General features: G+C 31.2%; 1 protein-coding gene across 1 annotated transcript in view; it reads right to left on the bottom strand.

Moving 5' to 3' along the window:
* Zdhhc17 (zinc finger DHHC-type palmitoyltransferase 17) overlaps positions 1–25,220 on the bottom strand; it is a 99,606-nt gene that overhangs the window by 16,344 nt on the left and 58,042 nt on the right. The window contains exons 7-10 of the mRNA XM_046430661.2: positions 24,477–24,639; positions 17,842–17,967; positions 8,527–8,669; positions 6,615–6,715 (exon numbers count right to left, since the gene is read on the bottom strand). Coding sequence (XP_046286617.1) covers positions 6,615–6,715; positions 8,527–8,669; positions 17,842–17,967; positions 24,477–24,639 — 533 coding nt within the window. The remainder of the gene's footprint in view (positions 1–6,614; positions 6,716–8,526; positions 8,670–17,841; positions 17,968–24,476; positions 24,640–25,220) is intronic.

Genomic DNA, 25,220 nt, shown 5'->3' with positions numbered 1-25,220 from the left:
TTCCATATTTTTATTGGTGCATTATAATTAGACATAATATTGGGATTGTTATATATCTATACATGCACATAATATAACAATATAATTTGGCCAGTATCACTCCCCAGTATTTTCCCTTTCCCTCCAACTGATCCCCTTCCTCCACTGTATTGGTCTCCTTTCACTTTTCATGAGATTCCCCTTCGCCTTTCTCTTCTTTTACTCTCTCTAGCTTACACACTAGAGAAAATCTCTGATCCTCGACTTTCTAAGTTTGGCTTATTTCACTTAACATAATGTTTTCAAGATTCATCCATTACCTTGCAAATGACATGTAAATCTTCTTTATGGTTGAAAAAAACTCTATTGCGTATATATAACAAATTTTGTCCATTCATCAACTGACAAGACAGCTAGGCTACTGTGAATCATGCTGCTATCAAAATGGGTATGCCTGTATCACTATAGTAGGATGACTAATTCTTAAGGATAAATATCGAGGAGTGGTATACCTGGGTTATATGGTGGTCCCATTCCTAGTCTTTTGAGGAATCTCTATTGATTTCTAGAGTAGTTATACTATCTTACAACCCTACAAGCAATGTAAAACTATTCCTTTCCCCCCCATATTTAATCCAGCATTTATTATTGTTCATATTCCTGATGGCTGTCATTCTAACAAGAGTAAGATGAAATCTCAGTGTAGTTTTAATTTGCATTTTCCTAATTACTGAAAATGTTGAACTTTTTTTCATAATTTATTGGCCACTTGTATTTCTTCCTTTGAGAAGTATCTGTTTAGTTCATTTGCCCATATACTTAACTAGGTTGTTTGGTGGTAAGTTTTTTGAATTATTTATATATTCTGGATATTAATCTTCTCACAAGAGTAGCTAGCAAAGATTTTTCTTACATTCTGTAGGATCTCTGTTTTCTTTGCTGTGCAGAAGCTTTTGATGTCACCCTATTCATTAATTCTTGATTTTATTTCCTGAGCTTTTGGAATCCTAATAAGAAAGTCATCGCCTGTACCTATATATTGGTGTGTTGACCCTATATTTTATTGTAGGAGATACAAGACTTCTGGTCTAATTCCTAGGTCTTTGACCCATTTTGAGTTGACTTTTATTCAGGGTAAGAGATAGGATCTAATCTCATTCTTCTACATATGGATAACCAGTTTTCCCAGCACAATTATAAAGACTATCTGTTCTGCAATGCATGCTTTTGTCAAGGATCAGATGACTATATTGGTGAGGGTTTGTCTCTGTATCTTTTGTTCTGTTCCACTGACGTGCAATTTTTTATTACCATAGCTCTGAAATATAATTTGTGATGCCTCCAATATTACTTTTTTGGCTTAGAAGTACTTTAGCTATTCCTTTTTCCCCCCTTCCCAATGAATTTTAGGACTGTTTTTTCTAGTTCTGTGCAGAACGTCATTGGTATTTCGGTAGGGATTGCGCTAAACTGTATATTGCTTTTGGTAATGTGGCTATTTTAACACTATTAATTCTGCCTGTCCATGAAAATGAAAATGGGAGGTCTTTCCATTTTCTTGTGTTTTCTTCAATTTCTTTCTTGTGTTCTAGTTTTCACCTAGAGGTCTTTCACCTCCTTGGTCAGATTTATTCCTAGGGTTTTTTTGCCTTTTGTTGTTGTTTTCTCTCCCTTTCAGACTATTGTAAATGGGATTGTTTCCTATTTTCTTTCTCAGCAGATTCATTATTGGCATATAGAAAAACTACTGATTTTCGCATATTGATTTTGTAACCTGCTACTTTGCTGAATTTATTAGCTCTAGCAGCCTTCTAGTGGCAGTTTCTAGATCTTCTAAGTATAAGATCATATCATCTGCAAACAGTGATAGTCTTAACTTCTTCCTTTTCAATTTTTTTCCCTTTTATTTCCTTCTCTTGCCTAACTGCTCTAGCTAGAATTTCTAGTACTATATTAAATAGGAATGGTGACAGGATATCCTTATCTTGTTCTGAATTTTAAAGAAAATGCTTCCATCTTTCCCCCCTTTGCAATAATGTTGGCCTTTGTCATAAATACAGCCTTTACGATGTTGAGGTAAGTTTCTTCTATCCCTAGTTTCTTTGGTGCTTTTATCACAAATGGGTATTGAATTCTGTCTAAAGCTCTCTCTACAACGATGGAGATAACGTGATTTTTGTCCTTAATTCTATTTATGTGATGAATTACATTTATTGGTTTGTCTATGTTAAACCATCCTTGCCACTCTGGAATGAAACCAACTTGGTCATGTTGGATAATCTTAAAATGTTGAATACAATTTGATAATATTAAGATTTTTGCATCTAAGTTCATCAGGGATGTAGATTTATACTTGTCTTTCGTTGATGTGTCCTTATCTGGTTTTGGCATCAGAGAGATACCAGCTTCACAGTGTGTATTTGGAATTACAAACCCTGTTCTATTTCATGAAATAAAATTTGAGGAACATTGGCATTAGTTCCTCTAAAGGTCTGGAAGAATTCATTTGAGAATGCATCTGGTCCTAGGCTTTTCTTTGTTGCAAGGCTTTTTAATGCTGCTTTTATCTCATTGATTGTTACTGGACCATTTAGGTTTTCTTTTATCTTACCGATTTAATTTTGGCTGGTCACATGTGTCTAGAAATGTATCCATTTCTTCTGGGTTTTCCAATTTACTGTAGTATAATTTTTCAAAATAGTCCCTAAGAAATCTTCTGGATTTCTTTGAAGTCTGTGGTGATTTCTCTCCATCTAATTTTATTAATTTGGGTCTTCTCCCCTTTTTTTTGTTAGTTTGGGTAAGGGTTTATCTGTTTTATTTCAAAGATCCACCTCTTCATTTCACTGATCCTTTGTATTATTTTTTTAATTCTCTATTGCACTGATTTTGACTGATTTTAATTATTTCCTTCCTTCTACTGGTTTTGGAATTGGTTTGTTCTTGTTTTTAAGGGCCTTAAAATGCATCAACATTTATTTACTAAAATGGTTTATACTGATATAAATATATTTATTATCACTATAAAAGTATAATTTATTAAGGTAGGTATTATGAGAAACCAAAATAAAGTTTATACAGTTGATCCTCATGCATACTCTAAAATTTATATGTAACCCCCAAATCAATCTCTATAGTACTTTCTCAGTCACTCAATAAACATGCACAAAATGGTAAAAAACTGGTTATTAGCCAATGTGCACATTCCTAGAAATAGAAAAATGTGCATCCTTGTTCTGGCTCCTGTGCCACAAACAAGTATGCTTTCAGGGTCTATTTTTTGTGCCATTTGTTTACTTTTAAGAGTGCCCAAGCAAAGTGCTAAAGTGCTACCTAAGGTTCTTAAGCACAAAGAGGCTGCCATGTGCCTTAAACACAGAAAATATGTTAGGTATGGTTCATTCAGTCATGAGTTACAAAGCTCTTAGCTGTTGAGTTCAATGTTAATGAGTCACTATTACATATTGTTAGGTTTTATAAAATAGAAAAATATGTAAAATAATGTACTCATCAGTTATTGAAAAATTATGACCAGTCTCTCAGGAACCTAATCCTCATACTACAATTTTTATTTTCCTTATGCACAATGTTTCAGCATTTTCAACTTGCAATGCTTGCAGTTACTACAAAACATACTGTGGATGGTGAAAATAAGTTATAATTCTATTTTTCAACAATAGTCTTAACCAGTTTAAATTACACAATCATGAGCTGTAGGAATAAAATGGTAGAAGCAACAGAAAAGAGGCTGAAGTCATAGAGAAAGATAGTTCCTGACAGCTGCTACCATATTTGTCTCTGTACCTTAATCATTACCTGTATCATAAGCCTCAGGCTCCTTCTTTTCTATTCTTGAGCTTCCATTATAACTTATTCTGTGCCTTTTTCTGTCCTCTTCCTACATGGTTCTTAGTCTGCCCCTCCCAGCCTCAGAAGTTAACACTGGAAATAAAGATGCTCCAATATCATATAGGATCTAGAAATACAGTTATTTTATAACAAGAAAAACACAAGGTTTTCAGGCAAGATTATCAGAACTTAAAAAGTTTTCTTTTATGACTTCATTCCATATTTCATGAGTATCATACACACATATAAACTTTCAAATAAAAATCTTAAATGTACATTTAAAGCCTATTTGGATATAAACTTCAGATTTTCAGTCATGCATACAACATGTACTTATTTAATACTATTTACATGTCAGGTGTGTCTCAAGGTATTCAGCTTCTCAAGAACTCTCTAAGACAATACAAATAAGCAACTATAAAACAGTGTTCTCATACTACAATTTTTATTTGAAAAATTAAATGAACAAGTAACATTTACTTAATGTATCTTTAAAGACAGAATTATTCAAATTGGATAATTCAAACAGACTTGATTCTTCTGGATTTCCCTTCAAACTCTACCTCTTATATTCTCAACTCCCAAGCTATGCAAACGTCTATAGTTATTTTATGATATCTCCAAATGAAAAAAGGGGGGTATTCAAACATTAAGTTCTCATTATTTAATAATTTACTATTTTTACTGCTTTTCTCCACTTTTGCTTAACAGATTAAAAGTAGACAAAGTTTAAAATTATTTTGAGATATGAATCTGAGGCATTTCTCCTGGAACATAAATTTTAATGTTCAGTTTAGGAAACACAAAATTAGAAAATATGTCTGGAATACTAAAGATATTATAGAGGTCAGTGCATTTCTTAAATTTAAACTAGATGAGGTAACAAAAACAAGCAGATCTGTTTTACTCATATTAAATATTCCAATGAGATAGTCCAATGTTTAATAAATCCTTAAAGAGTAATTTTTATGTTAACTTATAATACAAGGCCAGAATTAGCACAAATTGCTACATGGAAGAATTTAAACAGATACACTATGAATGTATTTTAAAAGTACAAAGTACTGTATACTCTGACAATAATCACAAAATGCGGTAAGAATATAAGAATTATAAGTGTGGCAACAAATCTGGGACTTAGGTCTCAATAAACCTAAATAAATACTTTTTTTATTTAAAAATAAACACTTTTTATTTTTCAACTAAAATACAAGGCCTCTTAGTAAAAAGAATACAATATTATAACATGCAAAACTATGAGTGAAAATAGTATTTACTAAAATTATTTGGAACAAGTCACCAAAATTGCATGTCATTTAAAACATATTTTTCATAGTAAAGTTTTAAAAAAAAAAAGACTTAGTAGATATTTATGAAACATGGGTCCTTATTATACAATGAGTCTTAGCAAATTAACTTTTTCTATGTAAAAATATAAAAAATTGACTGTGGTTTTATTTCTTTGATAAGGCACACATGTGTGTGCATACAAACACACACAAACACAATTTCAAATTATATTGCTTTTAAAAAGTGTATTACACTGATGATTTGCTGAAGTTTGAGCAAATGTTCAAGAATACAGCACTACATGCTTTTAACAAAGCAAAAGTGATGAAGGATTTTAATAGAAAATTATCTACTACTCGGCTGGGGATGTGGCTCAAATGATAGTGCGCTTGCCTAGCGTGCATGAGGCACTGGGTTCGATTCTCAGCACCACATAAATGTGAAATAAAGATACTGTGTCCACCTAAAACTAAAGAAATAAATATTAAAAAAAAAGAAAATTATCTACTACCTATCACAGCAAAATAATGATATTAAGAAAATACTTAAGAGATTAATGGAGTAGAGAAGGAGTTGAGGAGAGAGAGGAGGGACTGGATAAGGGAGGAACTACAGAGTGAAACTGACTAGATTATGTTATAAACATATATGATTATACCATAGTGAATTCCACCTTTATATCAATAAAGCACCAATTAAAAATTTTTTAAAAAACACAACAACAACTGATAGAAAGTTAGAATTTCTCTTTGATCGTAGAGCATTCTGTAATCAGTGAGTGGCTAATGAAGTAACAAAGAAATTCTGTAGAACTTATTAAAAAAGAAAATTAGAGAAAATTTGACACTAAGATATGAAAATCAGTTTTATGAAAGGTCTAGAATATATTTACAGTTAGACAAATACTTGTTTCAATGCCAGATTTATCAGAGACCTGCTATGTGGCCTTGGACTCCACTAGTCTAAATTTTATCATCTATAAAATGGAAAAACAATACTAACTTATGGGACATGAGTTAAATGTACACTTAAAAAAATGCTTTTTTAAAACTCACTAAACAAAAGCTATTGTTATTAATTATAGTTGTTAAAAGCAGCTTTCAAAAGCAACCTATTAAATATGAAACATTTAAAAACATATGTTCACACTTTCTAGGAATACTGTTTTACTGTAGTAAATCATGAGTAGTTCACTCCTCAGATCAAACTATTATTAAACATATGTTAAGCTGGGTGTGATGGCACAGTGTGCCTGTAATTCCCACAACTCAAGAGGTTGAGGGTGGAGGATCACAAGCTCAAGGCCAGTCTCAGCAACTTACTGAGACCCTGTCTCAAAATAAAAAGTAAAAAGAGCTGGGATGTAACGCAGTTTTAAAGAGGCCCTGTGTTCAATACTAAGTACCATAAAAACAACAACAACAACAACAACAAAAAAAAGACCATGTTAACAAACAAAATTTGTGTTAGATATGCTCTTTTTAATCAAAGGATATCATTCCAAAACCAGAAGAACCACGTCACATACATCCAAAATTTGGTTGCCAAATATATTCCAAGGGGCAATGCACTATGCATTGAATGATCAAAAAAGGACCTGTAAGACATAAGTTATAGATAAGATGAATTCTATAATTCATTAAAAAACAAAGAGCATTCAGATGAAAATTGCAATTTCTATGTAGAAAGAACTGATTTAAACAAAATCTAGAAGTCCAAGATGCTTAAATACTGAGACTATTTTCACAGTAAAAATAAATGAGTTCACAGAAGAGTCAGCAAGATTATGAAGTTTCTTTTAATTTATGAAGAATTAAAATTATATTCCATGTACTTTTTTTTCTTTTGTAATTTTTGTTTTTTTAAAGTTATACATAACATTAGGATTCATTTTGCCACAATCATAAAAGTATGTAATATAATTTCCTCTAATTAGTCGCCAGTAGGATATAGAGCAACTCTATAATCCAGTACATTGTTCACTGAAGAGATGTTGTAATTTCAACAAAGGAGTACAAAACAGTGCTCAAGTTTTTCTTTGTTTCACCAACTTTTTTCCTTACCTACACATTTCAGTTAAGGTTAGGACACATCTTTTCAAATAAAGCTAATTTTGTGAAATTGAAGGTGTGTGTTTCTAATATTAAGAAATAGGGGAAAATAAGTATTAATAAATTTCATTTATCATAAACAGTATTAATTATCCATGCATGTTAAGTAGGAAGCCTTGGAAACTTCCTATTTGTAATCTCTGTTGGATCGCCTAGAAATACTAAAATTAATTAACTAGAATTCAGCCTTTTCTTGACAGTTGACATCTTTGCTTATTACTAGTTATTTTTATTCCTGTGTTAATTATTTTCACAACTCCTTTCCAAAATTAAGGCAAAAATAAGATATGAGGGCTAGGGTTTGTAGCTCAGTGATAGAGCGCTTGCCTCACACACATGAGGCCCTGGGTTCAATCCTCAGCACCACATAAAAATAAAGAAATAAATAAAAATATGGTGTCCATCTACAACTAACATAAAAATTAAAAAAAAAAAACAAGATATGAAAAGAATGGAAATTAAATGGTAAATTTTAGATCATAGACAGCTTCCAAGGTTTGCTGAATGGGGGCAACTTTTAGAACAGTGAGACCTATGGATAATAGAAAAAGAAAATGGTCATAATGTTTAAAAAAAAAAAAAAAAAAAAAGGAAAGAATTTTTAAAAACACAGACTAATTCAAAATTATGCTTAAACTCTACCTTGCTTCAAAAATCAAACCTCTTGCCTATTTAATGCCTATGAACAAAGAAAATATAATACCAATGAAAAGGTGAATTTAAGTATTATAATTACTTAGAAATAAACAGTATGTATGTTACAATTACAGTTCTTCACACTCAAGTTCACTACAAAAATAATTTAAATATTGCCAAAAATATGTTTAGTCTTTAAAATTGCATGTTACATTTTTTATATTTAAAGCACCTTTTAAATCATTTTAGTAACAATTTTTTGACAATCTAAAAGATTTTCACATTATCAAAATTCTTTAAAATGAACTAAGATCAAACATACCACATACAGATAGTATTCTAAACATAGAAAACATTAATTTTATGTAAAAGGGTACAAATTTAATCAATGAGCCAGACATGGTGGCACATGCTTGTAATCCCAGCAGCTTGGGAGGCTGAGGCAGGAGGATTGTGAGTTCAAAGGCAGCCTCAGCAAATTAGCAAGGCCCTAAGTAACTCAGTGAGACTCTGTCTCTAAATAAAAAATACAAAAAAAGGGCTGGGAATGTGGCTCAGTGGTTGAGCACCCTAGTTCAATCCCCAGTACCAAACAAACAAATAAATAAATAAATAAAATTCATGTACAGTTAAAAACATAGTTTAAAAACAACATACTTACTTTGAAAGAAACTGTACTGTAGCCCAAACGCCACCATACATTAGTCCTTTAATGAGCCAAGAATCAATATTTAGGTCTGCTATAAACCCAACCAGCCAAATAACTAGGAAGGGAGTTCCTAACATTACTTTCTGCCGAAATTCCTGTACAGAAACAAATAATTAGAAAGTTTTTGCAAGTTTGAAGTAACCTCAATCTGAATCATTGTAATTGTTGTGAAAGTATGCAAGACAGAGTGAAATTCATTCAAAATAGCCTGTTATGTGCAGGTATTATTCAAGGTAGTGGTCTTCTGGAGACAAATACTAAACAATTCAAAAGGACTTTGTTAAGATTGTGGAAAAGGAAAATAGAAGTTATAGAAGTAGTCTCTACATGGTCAGATACAGAAGGCTGCAGAACCACAGGCTATCATGGAGACTAGAAAATAGTTCACGACAAAAACCATCCCATTTTAACAAAGACATTGATAACTAGATAGAGGACAATCAAAATGACTATGGTCTAAGTACTCCATCAGAACAAGGAAACCTAACCCAGAGAAGACATTCTAAATGACATAAAGTAACAGTATATCAAAACCTTAAAATGAGATGAGAATAAAATCAAATAATCTTCAGGCTCCCGGAACCCACAGAATGGAGACAAGTGCCTCTGAACACAAATCAAGACAGAGTGTGCCAAACTCCACAAGGAGTTCCATTTCATTTCTGTTTGAGGCTGGTTGTTAGAAAGTCCACACTTGCCAAGTATAAACCCTATATACTTCCTTATAATATCTATCACAATTTTGTCTTCAGAGAAACACAAACTGTTATCTCTTCAAAGTAACAGCCCTCACAACCTTATGGGCAGCTAATCAAGTCTTTCTTGAGTTACCTTACGTGACAAAACTATGAGATACTCAGCTGTGACCCAACAAAGCTGAAAATATAAATACTATTTTCCTCTTTGATTTATCTTTCTGAAGGCTAAGATTATGTTATACCTTTTAGCACTGTTTTCATACTATGGTTTCTAGTGAAATAAAATATTTCTTTATATAAATGACCATATTTTCCCTAATTAAACCATTATAACTCACTTTTTCTAATATGAATGTAATTGTAACAGATTAATAAATATCAACATCAGTTAATATTGTAGTCCAATAATTAATCTAATTTTTAATCTAAATTTTTTCTACATTTATGTGAACTTTTATGAAGATATCAGAGTTTTTCAACTTGGAGGATTATGTGGGTACTAGCAGGAGAGAAGATAGACTAAAATTATCTTCAATTTCATTTGTTTTTAGTTAAAACACTTGTTCTCCCTCAATTACTAGTCACATTAAAAATAGAGATACTTTTTTATACATAGTAAAAATTTACTTTTGAGTACAATTCTTTAAGTTTTTATTTTAATATTTTTATTTCATTTATTTATATGTGGTGCTGAGGATCAAACCCAGGACCTCACATGTACTAGGCGAGTGCTCTACTGTTGAGCCACAACCCCATCCCTAATTTTTTGACTAACACTTAGAATGGTATAACTTGCACCAAAGCCAAGGTAACATTAACAGTTCTATCAATCCCCGAATCTACTCCCCGACCTCCAGTATCAGCTCAGTTTAACTACAAATCTGATTTCTATCCCTGTAAATTGTTCTTTGCAGGAATCATAACGAATGTAACCTTTTAAGTCAGGTTTCTTCATTTAGAGAATGTATCTAGCATTTTTCCATATTGCTGTGTGGTATATCTCAGTTTGTTCATTTTTCAATGGTGAGTAGTATTCTATTCTGTACCTCTGCTAGGTTTATCCATTCCCCACTTAACAAATCAGAATTGTTTCCAGTTTTGTCATTACAATCATTTTCATAAATGATTTTTTTATTTCATTGGATAAATATCTGTGTAGGATCTCTAAGACATATTTTCTTTCAAAAAAATTTTCAAACTATCATTTAATATGTGTGAGATGACATTATAAAGATGAATTGATGATGTGCTGCTATATTGATATGATAAATCTACTTTGCCCTACCTTTATGGAAACTTTAAATTACATAAGAAATCTGAAAGAATTTTACAATGAATACCTTCATAACCACTACCTAGATTCTACTATTGGACAAACTGTTTCTAAATAAACTTTGTATCTTGAAATAATTACAGATTCAAACACAGTTGTAGTCAATAATATAGACAGATATGGGTACCCTGTGAGTAAGTTCTCCTAGAGGTAAGATATTATCACAACCAGAATTTAACCTCAACTCAGTCAAGTCACAGAATATTCCATCACTTTGCCAAGTTCCCTTCTACCTCCAACAACTCCTTACCCCTGGCAACCAATAATTTATCTGTTCTTCATTTGTATAATTCCAAGAGTTTTATATAAATGGAGTCACATAGTATATAACCCATAATATTTTTTTATATAATAATTCTCTGGAGATTCATCCAATTTATTGCATTATTAATTCATTCTTTTTTCTTGCTTTGATTTAATGGTATAGATGCACCACAGTTTATTTAGCCATTCACCCAATAAAGGACAGCACAATTTTTATAGTTTGGAGCTATTATAAACAAAAGTTACTATGAACATTAGTGTATAGGTTTTAGTGTAAAAGTAAGTTTTCATATACAAGGATGATATGTCTGCAAGAGAGATGACTAAGTTATATGGTAATTGCATGTCTGTTTTTTTTTTTCCAAAGAAACTTCCAAGCTGTTATCTAGGTATTATTTTATTTTATTTTACATCTCCACCATTTTAGTCATTCCAATAGGTAAATCACTATGGTTTTAATTTGCATTTTCCTGCTGGCTGATAATGTTGAACATCTCTTCATGTGCTTATCTGCTTAACTGTATACCTTCTTTAAGGAAATATGTCTTCAGGTCTTTAAACTATTTTTAAATTGGATTCTTTGATTTTTTACTTCTGAGTTTTGAGAGTTCCTTTACATATTTTGGATACTAGTCTTTTGTTGGATATCTGTCTTGCCAATATTATCTGTCTACAGCTTATAGCTTGTCTTCCCATTCTCTTAATAGGGTCTTTATTTTTCTATCTAAAACATTTATTATTCTTGTAAAGACTGGATCAAGAAATAAAATTCAGCAATACACTGTTTACAAATGACATACCTAAAAGGACTCGGAAAGGTGAAAATAAGAAAGATGGAAAAAGATGCATTAATTTTCATGCTGTTCAAAATAAATCTGTTGGTAAACTTTACTAGAAATTGAAAAGTTTACCTTATAGTATTAGAGTTATAATTTAGCAGGAAGATAAAGTATTTTAAATTTAATGCATCTTAAATGAGGCTTCAGAACATATTAAGTAAAAACTGACAACAATAGGAAGCAACTGACAAATCCCCTTATCACAGTAAGGCATTTTAAATATACTTAATATTAGGTAGATCAAGCAGATACATTAGTGAGGACACAGAAGACCTGAATATCACATTCATCTTGATCTAATAGATTTAAATAGAATTTTGCACTCATTAATTGGATGATATATTTTTCCCTTAATGTTAACAACTTAAAGAACCATAGTATAATCATGAAAGCCTGGAAGCTAAAAAACTGGTACAATATTATTAAGTAAACTACAGACTTTCTTGGAATTTTAATAGGGTCTTGAATAGAACAAATGTTTTATATTTGCATGATATCATTTTTTTCTCTTTTTCCCTTTTATAGATAATGCTTTTTGTATCAAATCTAGTAACATTTTACCTAGCGCTATAATTGGTTTTTTTTTCATTTTTTTCTAACATATAATTAAAAGTGCTTTACATCATACAGTAAAATCTCAATCATTTTGAGTTAATTTTTGTATAAGGTGTAAGGTATGAGTCAAGAAAGATAGATTGACTGACTTACTCATCTATTTGCCTCTGAGTATCCAAATGCTTTAAAACTATTAGGTGAAAAGGTTGTTTTTGATGAACTGGTTTTGCACTTCTTTCAAAAGTCAGTGAGCATTTCTGTGTGGTTCTATTGCTAAGCTAGAGCCTGTTCCATTTATTTATGAGTTTATCCCCTCCAGCAATATCAGAGAGTAATTAAATATTGTAGGTACATAATAGATCAAAATGTAACAGGAAAATTCGTAGTGATTCCTCATTTTCAAAAGTGTTTCAGCTCTTCTAGATCCACTACCTTTTCATACTAATCTTAGAATAATCTTTGTTATATACAACAAAATCTCTTGCTGGAATCTTGATGAATTCATTAATTTGTATATTGACTTAGAGCAACTGAAATATTAACTGTTGAGTCTTTCAGTTCATAAACACAATACATCTTTCCATTTACTCAGATCATCTTTGATTTCTTTCATCAGCATCTTTGATTTTCAGCATACAGTTACATTTTCGGTTGGTTAGATTTATGTTTAAATGTTTCAATAATTTTTTGAGACATTCTAATTCTTAATTTCTTAATCGTAGTTTCTACATTCTTATGGCAAATATGAAGAAAGTAGGTTTTTTTAAAAATAACTTACATCTTGTGACCTTGCTTAGTTATAAATAGGGATATTTTTATTTGTTCCTGTTTGTTCTAATTTCCTTTTCCTGACTTAATGCACTAGCTAGAATTTCCAACACTGTGTAAAATAAGAGCAATAAGAGGGATGTCCTCGCCTTGTTCTTAATCTTGAAGGGAAAGCATTCAGTTTTTCAACATTAAGTATAATGACAGACTTGAGTTATATAAATAACAATTCTTTATAAAACTGAAGAACTTCTCTTGAGTTTTTATCATAAATGGACATTCAACTATGAAATGTTTTTTTCTGCATTAATTAACATGGTCATGAACTTATTCTTTGTTAATAGAGTAGACTCCATGACTAATTTTTTGAATACTGCATCAGTCTTGCATCTCTGGAGGGAAAAACTCTCACCTGGTCATGGTAACTCCTTTTATATATTGCTTAATTCTATTTGCTAATATTTTGTTAAGAATTGTTAAGTCCACATTCATAAGGGATAATGATCTACATAGTTTTCTTTTCTGGGCTGTTTTTATCTGACTTTGGGATCATGGTAGCATTATTTTCCATTGTTACTTTCAATTGGCCTGTATCATTATATGTCAAATGAGTTTCTGTAAAAAGCATACAGTTGGAAAACAATTTATAATCCACATTGTCAATAGTGGTCTTCTATTTGTAAACTTAGACCATTTTACACTCAGCATAATTATTGATATGTCAAAGTATGCAATTTTGCCGGGTACAGTGGCGCAAGCCTGTTATCACAGCAGCTCAGGATGGTGGGGCAGGAGGATCGTGAGTTCAGCCTCAGCAATGGTGAAGTGCTAAGCAACTCAGTGAGACACTGTCTCTAAATTTAAAAAAATACAAAAGAGGGCTGGGGATGTGGTCGAGTGCCCCTGAATTCAATCCTGGGTTAAATAAGTATGCAATTTTATTTTTTGTTTTGTTGTTTTCCCCATTGTTTTTTTTTTTTCCCCCTTTCCTGCCTACCTGGGGGTTACTATAACATATTTTAGAATTCTGTTTTAATTTATGTATAGTATTGTTGAACCACATCAAACTATTATAATTTTTGCTTCAATTCTTAAGCATAATTTAGAAGACACAAGAAGATTCTATGTACCCATAATTTTGCTTACCAGATTCTAACGTTAAGATTCCTTCTTTTTATTATTTCCTTTCTATTTAAAAAACTTTGTTTGCCAATCTTTCAGGGTACTTGCTGGTGTTAAGTTCTCTTTAGTTTTGAAAATGTTTTGATTTCCCCTTCATTCCTAAATGACACTTTCACCAGACACAGGATTTTGAATTAAGTTTTCTTTCAACATTTGAAAACTGTACAAGTTGCTTGTGGCATTTATGGTTTCTGACTTTTAAAAAATCTGTCATTTGAATTATTTTTCCCTTGTTGGTAAGAGGATTTTAAGATTTTCTTTTTGTTTCTCTAGTTTCCAGAAGTTAGACTATGATGTATTTAGTGAGGATTTCTTGAAAGTTTGATCAACTTCTAAATCTGTAAATTTGTATGTTGACAAATTTGGGGATTTTTCGTCATTTTATCTTTATTTTTTCAGCCTCATCCTCTTTCTCCTTTTTACTAGGACTCTAATCATAACAATGTGGGATCATATTCAGGCCCCTGAGGTTTTGTTCCTCTCCTCTCAACCTCCAATTTCCTTTCACTATTCAAAATGGGTAAATTTTATTGTTCTATTTTCAAGATCATTGAATTTCTCCTTTGTCCTCTCTATTCTATTGTTGAACCTATCCATTGAGAGGTCTTTTGTTGTTGTTGTTATTGTTATTTTGGTTCCTGTAATTTTCAATTTTCCATTGGATTCTTCTTTATATTCTACATTCTATTTCTTTGCTATTTATTTGTTTCACAATCATGTTCATAATTATTTGTTTATGTTCATAACAATCATGATCATAATTACTTGTTGAAATCTTTATGATGGCTGCTTTAGAATCTTTTGTCAGACAATTTCAACCTCCATCATCATAGTGTTGGCAATTATTTCATGAGGTTTCAAATCTTCCTAGTTCTTGATATGACAAGAAAATTTCAATTGAAACCTGGATATTTTGGGTACTTTGAGATTAGGGATCTTATTGAACTTTCTCTTTGATGGATTCTTCTGAAACAGTTTCAAAGAGATAGTAGGGAGGAATCTCTCCTCTTCAGGTGGGATAAAAGTCCAGGACCCCTACTTTAGCTTACACTGCCACCTGAGGAGAAGGTTCCTCATTAATGCTGGGCAAGGGCTAGAAGTTCCACCCTTCAGTATACCTCTGATATCTCTCTGGCTGGAAGAGGTAGGATTGCTAGGGGTAGAGATAGGACTTCATTAACAGCCAATGACAATAAAAGTCCCACCTTGGGAGAGAAGGTGGGGCATTTCATTACAACCTGGTAAGTGTAGAAATCTAGGCTAAGCAGTGGGACTTTGCTGCTCTGAGGCAAGGTAGAGCCACACGTTTTTCTCTAGTGTTTGGCTATGGGACAGCAGTTATTTTTTAGAAGATTTCTGTCTCGCTGGGGTGCCTCTTTTTTGGCTCTCTGACTAGAGTGTGCTTTTGTTCTGGCTATTTTTGTCTGTATACATTTGGATAGTATTGAGTGGCCAGCTTTGCCAGCCCCTAGTCTAGGGTACATGGGTCAAAACAGAAAACCCATAGAATTCACCACCATGTCCTTCTTCAGGTCCTGAATCCCAAGACACTTAGCCTTTGTTCTCTCCATCTTCAAGAATCTTATTACACTTGTTTTGTATATAATGTTCAGGGATTTTAGTAGTATTTAACAGGAGTATGTATTCAATCTTCCAAGATTTATTTTTACATAATCAATAAACATTTCTAAAAGGATATGTGAAATTTAACTAACAATGGGATCATATATTTTTAAATGTTGAGAGTACTAATTTAAAGATTTTCCTCTAACTTGTTAAGCAGTTCACGATTACCTATAAATCTGTTTAAAATCCTAAGAGCTTTTAAAATCATTTTCTAAAATCAAGATTCTTTCCATGTCTATTTATTAGCACTGTCCTAAAATATCCACCCCTTCCACTTCTTGCTTCAAAGGATGATTTTTCTAATAATATTGAGTCCTAAGTGTCACTATTTTCTTATTTAGTTTTTCACCCCCATGGTTAATTCTAAATATAGAACATACTTTCACAGGCTAGCAAAAAAATCATGTTCATGATTTAAATTTTTCTAATATGAAATGTAAAGAAAATGAAGAGTCTACTTAACTACTGATGTTTAATCTCACATATCAGAGATTTCAATCATCATATATTTTTAACTAGTAACTTCTTGGGGTTTGGGGGTAGTGCTGGGGAATCTAACCCTGGCTCCACACATGCCAGGCAAGCATTCTATCACAGAGCTATGCTCCAGCCTCAGTAATCTTTTAAACAAAACTTAGCATTTTTAAAGTCCTTAATGGAAAGAAAAACAGGAAAGAAATTCAACTTATGAACTGTTCACAATAACATACAAATGTTAAAAATTCTACTAAATTTTTAAGAAGTTCTCTTTTTAAAAAGAAATAATTGCCAAACTCATAAACCTCATAGTTTCTTAATGCTATAATAAGTAACTTTGCAAATTGTTAAACATCTAGTATTTAAATGTTATTTTCATCTGACTGTATGTCAAAATAAGACTTCAAAATATTTAAAATCAACAACAAAAAAAGTTAAGATTACAATATTTACAGAGTAATTTAAGATATTTTTATTACTAGCAAAATTATCATGAGACATTAGCTATTTTTCCCTGTTGAGCAAAATGGCTCCAAGTTTAGAAGACAAAGCAACATCAAAATAAATAAATAAATCACTTTCTGTACCATATTTAATAATTAACTGGAAACAATAACATGATGTGGAAAATGTTCATTATTTTTAGCTATGAAGTTTGAAAAGAGTTCAAAAACTATAAATCTAATTCTTCTGATGTTTATGTAATAAACTAGTGAACTTTTCAGCTCATCAAGGAGTCTGAATACCTGTTATGTAATTGAGACACTGCTTTCCCTTTATTCAAAACTTATCTTTCCATCTTGATAACATATCAATGTTAAATTTAAACAATTACTATCACCACTAGAATAGCCTGAGTAAGACATACATAAAGACGGTAGTCAAAACTTAATATCACTCAAGTTGTGATTATTGCTAAGTTAGAAGATACACTGTAAATTATTTAAGTATACTAAAAAAAAACTGTCAGTCAACCAATTTTCCTTTTTTGGAGGAACACACAAAAAATTTTAAATCTAGACCCCCCCTTTTGGGGGAAATTAAAGGTATATGAAAGATCTAAAAATGGACTTTCCATGGAGTAGTCAAGAACATAAATTTTCTCTCTATAGAAGTTACAACATATCACAAAAGAATAAAAATTTCAAATTAATTAGAACTACAGTTGTTTTTAAAAATATATATATTATGACTATGATGTTTCATGACTTATTACTATACTAACAAATGAACATAAGGCTAGTTGAATCAATATGCTAAAAATTATGTTAGTAGCCTATGGAAATTTAAGCAATTTCATATCCCATCCTTCTTAATTATCAGGAAACCAACATTGACATAAACCAAGTAAGTAGAGCTCTAAGAAACTTTGCTATTTATCTTCCACTTTATCCTAGTTAAAGCAATATTGTAAAAATTGCTCTGGGAAAGCCAAAATTAAAGTCTGAATACTCATGCTAAGTAAGTGTGGCCACAAATCTTACTTAAAAGATTATAGAATAAAACTCTTTAGTCATGAGTTTACCTTGTCAGCTTTTAGCTTTCTAAGGAAAGATGGATTGTCATATCCTTTTGCTTGCCTTGCCTCTTGCAAATGGTTGATCATCCACACGTTTTTCCTCTGTTTTGCCAGATCAAGTGCTGATTCACCCTGATAATATAAGAATTTTATATTTAAAATAAAAGAAAAAGCAGAATACTTTAGTTAATAACTAAATTTCCACAAAAATAAATCAACCATATTATTAATTCATTTACATCATTTTGCTATCAGTTAAAGTCAAAATTATGTATGTAAACCATTACATATCTGTTAACAATTTTCCAAAGTACAATAAAAAAAATGTGTTGTCTCATCTTATTCTATAGATTCTATTTTTGCTTGCATTTTGACATATTAGAGAGCAAATCAAAAAGTAGGTATTTTAGTACCTGCTGGATCAGAGGCTATCACTTAATTTATCAGTTATTTCATATTCTGTATGGATTAGTAATACTTATTGATATAAAACGTTCTGCTATATACAGTACCAAGTTGCCAGAAATCTCAGTAAAATGGTAAGAGTCAAAGGAAGAGAATAGGGAAGAAAAAGAAATGTCAAGTTCTATTCTGCTACTACTGTACTGGCATTCTTGACCTATCTTAAATTCATTCACCCAACCAGAAATTTCCAAAGAGAATAGAAGTGATAAAAATAGTGTAGTACAAGGTATAAACTAGCAGGTTTAATGCTAAGAAAAAGAATGCCAGGGAGTATAAGCAAGTATAACTAAAATGCACTAAACAAGCTAAGAAATAAACATTCCCAATTCTATAGGTTTCTTTTTGCTTTTACTAATTTAAAATTGAATTTCTACTTTGGCAAAATCGATACCTACATTTCCACTTTATTTAATGTCCTCCTTTATTTTTCTACTATGTCAAATAGAAAACTGAAATGAAAATTGTTTGTCAAAATTTGATGAATGTATAGACAGATATTCAAATTACTTCAGAAAAATATAAAAAAAAATTTTCAAAATACCATGTGAAAAAGAATAAAGGAATAAGAAGCCTTAGGGTACCTTACTCATGAAAGATGATTACTTATCAAGTTTGAAATGTGATTAAAAAAAAACAAAACACTAAAATTAAAAATAAACAAAAAATAAAATATACCACTACCACCAACAGCAACAACTATTACAAAACAACAATAACAACAAAAAGCCCAACCAATCTTTTAATATCAAAATCAATGGTATTTAATAAGGAATGGGCTAATCTAGGTGTCTCTTCCACAAATAGGGATATTTATTTTAAATATCTCCTTGCTTATTCCAGAATTCCATCACCTAAGTTGTCAGAACCAGCTAATTAATCCAAACTATAAATATTACCTGAATAATAGCAATCCCTTGGGTAACAACTCCCAGAGAATATCCTGCAGTTGCCTCGGTCCAGCTGAGCATCCCTTCCACTAGAGGGCCATGTGACACCTAAGGATTGCCTAGACAAAAAGATTGAGGGAGCTTTAAAAAAATCTTTCAACTCCTCTAGTCATCTGACTGTTTTTGTATAGCTATTTTATTCAGCTGGCAAAATAAACAAGCAATTAATTTAAAGGATCATACTAAAACCAGGCAGGGTTCTGAATCAAGTCTATATTTTGATCACTCCATGTCTCAGCCAAAATAATAAAATAATACTAACAATAGTGACCTCAGCAAGAATTCACATGGAGTATTTATAGACTGTGTAACTGCTAAGAAATTCTTTAAGGGTTTTGGTCAGATAAACTTTATGTCTAAGGTGGAAGATCACTCAGTTTTGCCTTAAATGAGAATGAATTTTACTGTAAAAACTAAGGAAAAATTCATTAGAGACCATCTAGGTCAGGCGTTGAAGAGGTAATGAACAACTATTTTCTGAAAAGTTTCTTACCTCTTTTCAAGAACCCAGAAATCTTTCAAATATATTAATTAATTATGAGAGTTCAGTAATTTTACATTCCATAAAGCTAAAATTATTCTTTGATAATTTTAGAAGAGATCATAAATGCTTGCGCAGCACTCAGTGATTAATTTTTCTCCCCAAACTCAATTCATCTAAATTAACCTACTTAACCAAAAACATACACTAGGGGATAAAATATTATCTTTAAAAACTTCACAAATGAGATACTACCATAAAAAAAGAGCTATGGCATAGGCCATAATTTTTTGTTTTGTTTTGTTTTTTATTCTTCTTACACCAAATCACCCCACATACACATACACACACTGTTGCTACTTAAATGGAAAGGTTCAACCTTATTCTATGTAACTATTATCTATAGCTGGAGTTCTTAAATTCAAGGAGTCACATCTGATGAAAGCCAATGATTCTTTCCTCATAAAATACTGATTCACATTAACTTTTTTCTAACAATTTTAGGAAGTCCATTGGTGGACCCCAAAATGAGACCCTCTATAATAGAGTATACAGCTATTCCTGATCCTTCCAAGGATCAAAAAATTGCCTGACATTTAATATCAATTGTTTTCAAAGTTAAGTTCTATCTTATACTGATAGAAGAATCATTTTTATGTTAAAAGAAGTAAATTCCTTACTCAACTTATTTACAAGAGCAAATCTTTAGGCAGATTTCTAAGAAATTTAAGCTTAATTTTACTAGGATTTTAGAAGAAATAGGATCAACTAGCAGTTATTACACAAAGTATACTTTTTCACTTTCTTTGAAGAATAACTTTAGAGTTAAATCCAGATTTGTAGGCTACATCCTACTGTTGCAATTCATTTTTATCAATAAGATTCTCTTTCCTAAGACTTTTAAAATGAAAAAAAAAGTATTGGTATAAACTTTGTCAAATTTCTAGACAAAGGAAAAAAAACAATTTTTAAATTTTTTCCCTTTCAAAATTTGCAGCAATCTATATTCAATTAGTTAAATACAGTCCACATCACTGCAAACTGAATATAATCCAAACAGAATTAATTCCTATTAACTTCACTGCCAAAAAAGTATTTCCTCTTCAATCTATACAACCTCAACATGTATCACAAGACAATTAAAAGAAAACCTAAGTGACTGATAATATTTTCTTTCATTCCCTTATATAGTATACCTTTTCATTTCTGCTCTAAAATATTATCTCCAACTCCATTCATTTCTTTCCATCCCTACTCCTCAGATGGTATGCTAAGCTAACATCAGTTACTTTCCTGATTCACTACAATGGCTAACTGACCTCTATTCTTTCCATTCTTTTAATTCTTCAATGCATTCTTCCCCAATCAAAGTAAAATTTTAAAGATATTTAAAACAAAAAGCACATCCCACAGGCAGTCTACATAAATCATTCTAACTGCCTCCCATGACTTGAAGATTCTCGTCATGGCACTGCACAATCTGACACCTGCCTCCCAAGAGACTTCAGTTCCTTGTTCACAGGCCAAACTGTCTGTATTTCTACACCTCAAACACAGCAACCTCATCCTGCATGCTTGCATGGTCCTCTACAAGGAAGTTTTTTTCCCACATCTCTGCACAACTCTTTCTCATCATGTGATTCTCAAAGTACACATCATCTTCTCAGAAGTGTTTTCAAGTCACAACTGATGTGGCCCTCTCAGTACTATCACTCAATTACATTTGTCTTTTTAAAAATTTACTTATTGTCTATTTCCGCATTAAAACATAAGTTCTGTACTGGGGTTGTGGCTCAGCAATAGAGCACTCGCCTAGCATGTGTGGGACACTGGGTTCGATCCTCAGCACCAGATAAAAATAAAATAAAGGTATTGTGTCTACCTATAACTAAAAAATAAATATTAAAAAAAAGAAAAAAACCATAAGTTCTAAGAAAACAGGATCGGGCTGGGGTTGTGGCTCAGCGGTAGTGCTTGCCTAGCACGTGTGAGGCACTAGGTTTGCTCCCCAGTATCACATTAAAAATATTAAATAGAGGTATTGTGTCCATCTACAACTAAAAAAAAAAAAAAGAAAAAGGAAAAGAGGGATCATATCTATCTTAAACACTGTGCCTACCTATAACTGAACAAATATTTGTAAATGAATGAAAATGGTTTTATTAAAAGGTGGTAACTACACTTATGCATAATGGGAATGTCAGATCCCAGAAGAAAAGGCATTTGATACTTATTTCATCCTTTTAATTACATAAAAAGTGGAGTTTAAAACAAAAATCTACTTTTTTATCCCACATTTTTTTTTTTGGTACCTTATGGTTGTACATAATGGAGGGCTTTGTTGATACATATTTATACATGCACACAATCTAATTAAAAGTCTACTTTTTAAGCAAAGTGGATAAAAAGACAATTTTTTTTTTGCTAAAAGTATATATGTTGCTTTGAGCAAATGGAATTCCTCCCTAAACTTTATTTTTTATTCTTTTTAGAAATAATGTCACCTAGAAGCCACTAGACAATTACATTTAAAATAACCTTGTAAAATAGCCAACTTTGAACGTATGTCAAAAAAACTAAAACACTAATAAAATTGTGCAGGAAAAAATTACATGAATAAAATGCCCACAGGCATAATAATTAGCTCCATTATTTGTCACTATACTCTACAAAGTATTCACATGAAATTGCACTACCAGCCAAGGAAACTACATTTCATTTTATCTGATCCTGGTATCAAATAGCCTGATGTGCCTGAACTTAAAGGACAATAAAAAGAAAAGGTACAAAAGTACTTAAATAATTTCTCTACTGTTACCATTACTTCTCTGTTGAAATTCATTATATAATATTTCTTTTATTAAGATTAAAGATTTATGCAATGGTTAATGGGAATCACAACTTTCCATTATTTATTTGAAGATATGTTAAATTATAAACAATTCCTCAAATACTTAAAGATCACGATTGAAGAGGTTTCCTAAAATTTTATATAAATAGAAAAAAAAAATAAAGCTCAAAAATAAACTACTGGTTTCAAATTCTACAACTGTGTCATTTTACAATTATAATTCTTTAGTATCACCATAATTTCAATATACTGTTATGTATTCAACATACTATGGTTATTGGCAGAAGGTATGCAGACTCTTACTATCTGCCATTCTGAAACGGTTCAGTTTCTTCAAGAAGATAATACTAAATACATTGAAATGTTTTTTCTAGTGCACGATCATTTTAGTAATGTCTGTCTAGTAGCAAAGACAAGTAATATTAGAAAGCAATTCAGATAGTAAAATATGAGAAAACCTCATTAAATTTTTCACTTAGTCAAACTTCTTCCTTATCCTTTTGGCCTGGGGTCAGCCTAATTTACTAGTCCCAGTGCCGTGAACTTTTTAAAGGATACTATTTAAAACTTTTTGGAAAAGCAAAAATCTCTCTATAATTTCTGAAGTGACAGAAAGGATCCTGGAAGAATCATTTTGAATGCCAGCTTAGGTAAAATTCAAGACTACGCATATCTTCATTTGTTCAGCCAATACTAAAAGTGCACATCATGTCTCAGGCACTATGGTATGCTAATTTTCCTCTTGCCCTGTTTAGTGGCAGATAATGAACTTTTCTGATAACTTTGGGTAAGGACAAGAAAATTTGAAAGTTTTAAAAAATAAAGAAAATATGTGATTCTATCATTTCTTATTTTTCATTAATTACTTTTAACTAAAATTAATATTTGTAACTAGACTCATTTCTGAAAATTGGTTATAATCTTAAATAAATCATAATGAACAACCAGTCTAAGCTATTTTATCATAATAGTTTAACCTTCTCTTCTTAAAGTAACCAAATCTAGGAAAAAATTACACATTGGAACATAAAGAAATGCCCTGATCCAGCAAGAGATACCTACTTTTTGATTGGCCATTTCAGGTTAGTATGTGGCCTGAACTACCTTCATACTTAATTAGCACATATCCTTTAGACATTTATGAAACATGACTCAGAAAATACTATGACTTATAGCCAAAATTAAAGAACATTTGTCAAAGGGCACAGTTATTTCTGACAGTCATTTCACAAGAAGACCCTGTTCCTTAAAGACATAGTGGATCCTGAAGCTTTAGAAATGAGAAGCATCAACCAAAATTTGAGACTACCAATAGAATTCTCTTGAATATATTCATAAAATGTATACAAATCTCTAAATGTAAATGTTAACAGTGCGTGGCGCTTAGCTAATTTTATTATACTTTTCCTGGGTTAGTTCACCATTTAGGGTGGGGAGGAGGTTCTCCTATAAATATCATAAAGATATTTATCAAGTTTAGCAGTCTTGACCTTTAAAAAAAATAAGACAATTAAATGAACAATTCAAAGAATTACTAAAATTTATTATGAATAATATGGTCTAACTACATACAAACTTATCTTCTCTGTAATGATCTAAAAGAATCTAGAAAACTATTCCCTTTCATCTACAAAAATACAAACAATGTAATTTCCAAAAACCAGCATAAATTCACTCACTAATGAAAAGACCACCAAACTATAAAAATTATTTCAATACCAAAAGATGACAGTAAATGATCCAAGTTTTCAAAACAAATTATTGCATGGAAGCAATGGGTTCAACTAAATAAGAAGTTTCTTCCAATTTTCACAGTCTATGAAAATTTTTTTTATTGAGGAATTCATATATTAAGAGCCACATTTTATACAGCATAATAAACACAAGATAATTTTACCTTGATGTTCTGGGCATCAACATTAGCTCCAGCTTCCAGAAGAAGACTAATGACTGTGGTATTCCCTGCTAGTACTGCCCAGTGCAGGGCAGTGTTTTTGTGATACTTGTCACCAAGGTTAACTGAAACATTGAATGTTAAAAGCAATCTAGTTGGATCCACACTGAAAAGGAAAAAAAAAAAAAAACAACAACAACAACCCTAATTTCAATTATCGAAATCATTACAGATACTAAACTGACTGTGGTTGCATTGGCATTCTATCTTGGAACACTTCTAATCTACTCAACAACTTTATATCAATAATGAGACAATATTCTAGTATGATGTATGACGCATGTGCAACCCATATAAAGTAATACAGTTCCAAGAGATAGCACAGCATACTTGGTCCTAACATCTTCTATTTTAATGTAGGAACTGATATCATTAACTCCTATGTAATTAAAAAATTTAATTTTTTAAAAGTTCAATCTGGACTTTTCCAAAAATGATTTAAAACATCTTACAAATTAATACATAAACTTGCCAATGTAAATCATATGAAAAATTAATTACTTTTCAAAGAAGATAATCTGTCAATTCTTAGAAATTGTTAAAAGGAGGAATAGATTAAGAAAATACAATTACTGAGGTAGAGGTAAACATAGACATCAAAATATCCAAAGAGGTAATTTATGTTATATACTATGTCACATAAAACTTGTAAACATTAGTAATATAACATTTATTGCTTTTTCTCAT

This window comes from Marmota monax, unplaced genomic scaffold (genome assembly GCF_021218885.2).
Source record: "Marmota monax isolate L192 unplaced genomic scaffold, Marmota_monax_Labrador192_F-V1.1 WCK01_AAM20220418_F8-fsc00056, whole genome shotgun sequence".
In the NCBI taxonomy this organism is placed as follows: domain Eukaryota; kingdom Metazoa; phylum Chordata; class Mammalia; order Rodentia; family Sciuridae; genus Marmota; species Marmota monax.
Note: the sequence above shows the minus strand (reverse complement) of the source record. Positions and strands in the feature narration are given on the sequence as shown.